This window comes from Amphibalanus amphitrite, unplaced genomic scaffold (genome assembly GCF_019059575.1).
Source record: "Amphibalanus amphitrite isolate SeventyFive unplaced genomic scaffold, NRLGWU_Aamphi_draft 001037F_arrow, whole genome shotgun sequence".
NCBI classification, from domain to species: domain Eukaryota; kingdom Metazoa; phylum Arthropoda; class Thecostraca; order Balanomorpha; family Balanidae; genus Amphibalanus; species Amphibalanus amphitrite.
This window is the reverse complement of record NW_024882531.1, coordinates 38,918-44,917: the sequence shown is the minus strand read 5'-3', so window position 1 is coordinate 44,917 and position 6,000 is coordinate 38,918. Positions and strand designations below refer to the sequence as shown.

The following is a 6,000-nucleotide window of genomic DNA, read 5'->3' as shown; positions in this document are numbered from 1 at the left end:
TAACGTTTGTATTCTTCGTCTTAGGAAAGCAATGAAAATGAGAAAACGATTGAGTTTTATTCACGATCGATGGCAACACAAGTCAAATTCCTAAAACCAATGATTTTAGGAATTTGACTTGTGTTGCCATCGATCGTGAATAAAACTCAATCATGTCTGATTATTTACAAACGCATAGAGAAAACGATTGTTTAATAGCACTGTTCATGAATTTGTTCGAAGTTGCTTGTTACTTATAAATTGAAATTGAAAATGAATTAACAGATCTAACAATAAGCAGATCTCAGGCTATTGAAAAAGGTTTGGTAGCTATTCTTCCCCACTGCACATTTTATTGTGCATGTTATTGTTATCTATTACATAATGCTGGCGTGCGCTTCGTTTTATTTACTGTTGAAATGTTTCGAACGGTGAATAGATACAACGACTGAAACAGGCAATCCACAGGAAAGGAACCAATTGTCAATGGCTATATATCCGAAAGGAACCATGGTCAATGGTTACACATCCAAAGAGCTTTGAGTTGAGTCAATAACTTGTGTGAATAACTCTAATAACCAACTATAAAACAGGCTTAACGGCGAAGTGTCATCTTGAATCTCCAATCTTGATATTCGTCTTACGGGTCGCCCGAAGCGTCATTCAAATTTTGATGGCACGTGTTTCCTAAAGAAAATGGCTACCAGCCCAATTTTAGGTAGGTACCTAACCTGTTGTTAGGTCAGGCCAGCTCAGTGGTGCAGTGGTGCCCCAGTGCACCAGTGCACCAGTTCAGAGTGCACAGTGCAGCCGTCAGCTGATCACCGAATACCGCCACAGGGCGACAGGTGGAACCAGCTGAGGTGCAGTGGGCGGAGCCTGCCGGCGCTCTCCGCCAATCAGCGCGGAGAGGTCGCGTGCTGGCCCGACTCCCTTCTCCTCTTCAGTCAGGCGCGCGCCGCCGAGGGACAAACGTCGGGCTCACGCGCGTGCGTACTTCTTCATTTATTTTGGGTCCTCATTTTTTACGACGATGACCAACCTCATACAGAATACGCTGCACACGGGTCTACTGCTCGGGGACAGTTTGTGTTATGAACAGCTACTGGAAGAGACCAGCATGAGTAGAGTTCTCCTCAACCACTACAAGGCGTCGGCAGAGCTGGACAGAGAAGACGAAGAAGGAAGAATCTGTGGCGAAATGGCGGTGGAAGAGGAGCTGGAACAGTTCGGATTCGGAAGGCCGGCTACCAGACAGTTCAGGGCAGGTGCGTAATGCATAGCGGCTTTGATATGTGGTGTGATTTTAGCATTTGTTATCGTGCTTTTCATACATATTTGGTAATGTGTTTGCAAAAGAAAGCAGCTATTCTACTGTTTGCGTCTCTCTTGTCATTGAAAGGGATCTTATATTTTAGAGCCACAAATAAATGCTTAGAAACTTTGAAGCTTCCCTTGCACACGTTTTGTTTTGATTTTCAATTGAATTTATTTTAAGTTTATTTATATCTGCGGCTAAGTTAAATTATATATAATCACAAGGATATATAGCAATGATATGCTGTGTGCATTCGTAATAATCCTTATATCTAAACAATTAGCGTCTTATTTTGCTTAGAATATCTACGATATTTGGCATTCTTATTTCATATACGAAGTCAAAAAGTATTTTTTAACGTACATAGACTGGCCACCTGCCATTAGGGATGCAGTTGTTTTACAGGTATTTAGCAGTGAGTGCTGTTATCAACGCAAAAAAGACGTTGTAACTTACTGGCCTGCATCAAAAGTATTAGATAAAATTGCTTAGAAACCATTTTTTTTCGTGAACGTCGTTCATGATTTGCTCCCTTTCTCCGACAGGTGATCATCTCGCCGGTACCGGCGGCGGCGGGGGACGGTTCACGGAGCTGGACCCCGCCCGCAGTCCTCTCCACCACTCTGCCTCCTCCCCGTCCTCTTCCTCCGAGTGTTACACCTCCCCCGAGCTCCCCGACCGGTCTCCGTCCGGCTCCGTCTCCACTGAGTCCCTCTGCAGTCCTCAACTGAGAACCTCTTCACCAGCCGCCTCGCCCGCTGCCACGGCGTCAGCTAAAACCGAGCCATCTGAGAACACAACCTCGACGAAATCTCAATCCTCTAGCACGTCTCTGGTGAAGCTGAACCCCTCAAAGAGTCGCTCTGTGTCCTCTTCACGGGCGGCAGAGCGGTGGAGAAGGCGGAGAGAGAGCGCCAACTACCGCGAGAGGCGGCGCATGCAGCGGTTGAACGAGGCGTTTGATCTGCTGAGGGAGCACCTTCCTTCGGGATCTGACTGCCCCCTGTCCAAACATGAGACTCTCCAGATGGCGATCACCTATATACTCGCTCTCCAAGAACAGTTGGAGCCGGAAGAGTGAAGATGCTGAAGAGATAGAGGGAGAAGTTGCTGGATTTGAAGGAACTCAGTCTAGTCAGGGTGAGGTTGGAATCGATCTCCCCACCGGGTGAAGGCGTTGTGTGCCATGAATGTAGCGTGTGCCATGCATGAGTGCCATTGTGGGTGATATGTTTGAGTGTCATGTGTGAGTGCCATGCGAGTGTCACTGAGGGACCATGGGTGACATGTAGCTCATCTGAGGTGTAAGAGTTCCGCGGTGTGCCAAGAGCTAAGTGGAAGCTCTACTTCCATTGATGGATGCCGATAGTTTCACATGACACACATCAATGTTGAATGACAGACATGGCTTCTCCATTCTGTGTTAGTGTCATTGCCATGGGCCTCCTCCAAGGGACACAACGCCTATGTGTAGTAAGTCATGTGAACATGACTTTTATGGTTACCTGTCAAGGAGCTCAATGCCGGGGCTTGACTCACTGTGTGCGCTGAGTGACTGCCATGATTTCAGTCGTGTTTTGCATCGTCCCATAGTTTCATTGCTGATTTCAGGGGCTACTAAAACGCTTTTTGGAAGAAACGATCAGTATTTGTATTGCCAGTATTGGCATTTGTGCCTTCCTGATAGTGACTGTACCTTTTTATAGTGTTTTACGTGACGTAGTAAGTGCTTTTAAGTTTTAACGGTTAACTAGTGGTAGAAATTTGCCATGTGATCCCTGTCTTGGGATTTGCCAGGGATAGAAATTTGCATAAAATGTGCGATTCTGGTATTATACGAGAGCGGGTTCTACGGGGATTGTGTTGATAGATCTGCTGTAGCGTGCTGTGGATGTGCCCTAGATCGAAATGTTTATATGGGCTGTGAAAAATAGTGCAACCAAGTTTTTACTTGTCGTTTTGCTTCTGAGATTTGAGGGGGGAGAAGTACCATGAAAGTCAACTTCACGTCGATCCAGAAATAATCCTTCGATGCTGTATGTTGTTCTAGGTGGATTTTTATTAGTTTTCAACCATTTAAAACGAACTTGCAGCTATTCACTTTGCATCCTTACTTCGTAGTGTTGCTTTCAAATGAAAGATGTATTGTTCTATCTCTTTGCTAACCCTTATTGTAATTTTATTGAATAACCCTTCAGAAAACATCCTCTTCAAAAGCATAAACGCAAAAATACATTTATCCAAAACTCCTCGACATTTCTCCGCTCCTACCACTCTGCACCTACTATACCAATTGCCGTCCCCCCGCCGCCTGACCGACCACTGATAGTATCCCATCTATCACCACTCCGTGTTTATAAACACCAACACCTCTGTACGTGCGCTGCCGGCACGCTCACGCCTTCCCCGTCACGCAACCGCCAGTTCCGTTCCAAGCTAGTGAGTGGCTACCACCGCCGCCTCACTCCAGTCGCCAATTATTCCCGGCAATCACCCGGATAATAACATCAAACTGATGTTAATTGTATTTGTTATTTATGGACGGCCGCGTGCAAGTGCAGAGCCCACCCAGAGAGCGGAGCGTCAATTAGCGAGTGGGCATAGCCACATTGGACCCGGTTAATTAGGGGAGGAATCTGGCGGAGACGGGGCGGGGTAGCCGCGACAAACTAGGCACGAGCTTCTGGGCAGAGAGAAACGTGGCGGCGATGCGCTCGGGTGTTTTTGGGGAGTTTGAATGTTGAGGGCAAGGTCGGGAGTTTCGAAGGTTAGAGGTGTGATTGGGGTCTAACGCCGGAATGTAATTAGGTGAGATGGTATGAAACGTTGGAAGTTGTTTTTGTTTTAGCGAAGAAATGACTTAGGCTCAGGAGCGCTTTGAGGGAAGAGAAGTCTTACTTTCGACGATAGGCAATAAGGGTGTAACGAAGAAAGGATGATCTACAGCGATGAGTTTGTGTATAGTGATGGAGGGCTGATGAGTGGGAAACTGGGAAGCCGCTAATTGCTCTCCCCCCCCCAAAAAAAAACACGTGTCAGCCCGTCTAGAAACGAGCATCAGCCCCACTAGGGTCTGACTCATATAACGTCAATTGACATGAGCCGCAGCCTAAGAAGTGTGATTCTTGGATTGCTTTGAGTTTAAAAAGTTCGCATTTTGAACTTATTTTCATATGGTAATTCATAAACTCAACATTTAACAAACATATTCTTTCGCCAGCTTCACCATACACAACTAACTGATTCTCACTGCTGTATGCTTCCCTCGGAACTGCTTAGAAACCGCTGAACCACACTGGAACCCCGCGCCGCGCTCGTTTCTATCCGTCTGACTGATAAGCTGCTGCACCTCAACATCTCACAGTAGGTGGTGGTCCTTATTTACTGCTGACTCGGAGATTTTCTGATAATCCGCCAGCTATTTGATTGTGGTTTCTGTTTGCACCAACGCCTGGTCCACGTGTCTGTTATTTGCGCATGCGCTGTAACTAATCACCAGTGTAAGCCATACAGCACCAGCTCATTCTTTCTCACTGTCTTCCTCCCACTTTATCACACAAACAAGTGGATATCCACAGAGACATCGAACATTGCGCAAATTAAACCGAGAGAAATTGAAAAAAAAACTGGGGCTACACATCAAATACCTGTCTCTCCAGCCTCCATAGCCCCTCCCCCCCCCCCCGTAGGTCTACGTGGCACGGGCCGACGCTCAGCCAGTGCTGCGCTCCCAGCGAGGTCAGAGAGCAATTAGCAATGGCCACCGTATGGTGCCCTGAAGGAGTCTGGCAGACGAGAGGCCCCGCCGACACCGCCGTCACCGCCAATTCCATGCAATACCGCCGCCGTCACTAAGGCTGGCTAGGGGTATATGGTGTTAGTGCTTTTAAAGGTGATGATGGTGATGGTGATGGTGGTGGTGTTGGTGGTGTTGGTGGTGGTGTTGGTGATGGCGATGGAGAAGAAAAGGACATTCGACTGAATTAATCAGCGGATGACGGCTAGATAGTTGTCATGCTGGTTGTCATGCCTGGCACTCAAATATTTCTAAGATTTTTTTTTATTTTGAACTCTTATAAAAGGTGTGTATAATTTTGTCCTTTCATAGTATATCCTCAAGAATGCATTTCATTTGAACCTATACCATTGTTACGATTTCACTGTTGACTGTTTTTATTTTCGATTTGCTACTTACATACATAATCGCTGCCATTTCCTTCACGATTCTTCTCACTACTCTTTGCCCTGGACAGTCGTCACATCGTCGCCTCTAATGAGACCAGACATCGACGACATCCCACATATCGTCATCGCCGGCCCGAGCCCCGAATTACCCGGCCGTCCCTTCCTGCCCCCCCCCCCCCCCGGCGGTAACCCCAGGTGTCACCTGCGCGTGACCTTCGACCTCGCCGACTTTGAAGTGCGCCCGCCGCCCCAAAGGGTTGCGCCGTCGACTGAAATGACAGGTAACACCGCCCTGATGTGGTCTGGACGGCGGTGGGTCTGGTCAGGTGATATATAGAGCTGACGATACTGTCCTCCACGCCTCGGAGGGGAAAGGTTTGGTGACTCACAGAAGTGACAGTCGTCTGGAAGATCTGAGAAGAACAGAGAGGAAGGGTTGTGTGATGTGTTTCCGATCGTCCAGACCTAGCGAATAAAGAAGGGAGCAAGGTGAGGGGGCTGATAGTTATAGTATGTGG

General features: G+C 47.4%; 1 protein-coding gene across 1 annotated transcript; it reads left to right on the top strand.

The window, feature by feature from the left end:
• Positions 1-941: 941 nt before the first annotated feature.
• Positions 942-3,247, top strand: LOC122369465 (pancreas transcription factor 1 subunit alpha-like). Its single transcript, XM_043344239.1, has 2 exons — positions 942-1,247; positions 1,843-3,247. Exons 1-2 carry the CDS (start codon positions 1,013-1,015, stop codon positions 2,376-2,378), a joined length of 771 nt encoding a protein of 256 aa, XP_043200174.1. The 5' UTR covers positions 942-1,012; the 3' UTR covers positions 2,379-3,247.
• The last annotated feature ends 2,753 nt before the right edge of the window (positions 3,248-6,000 follow it).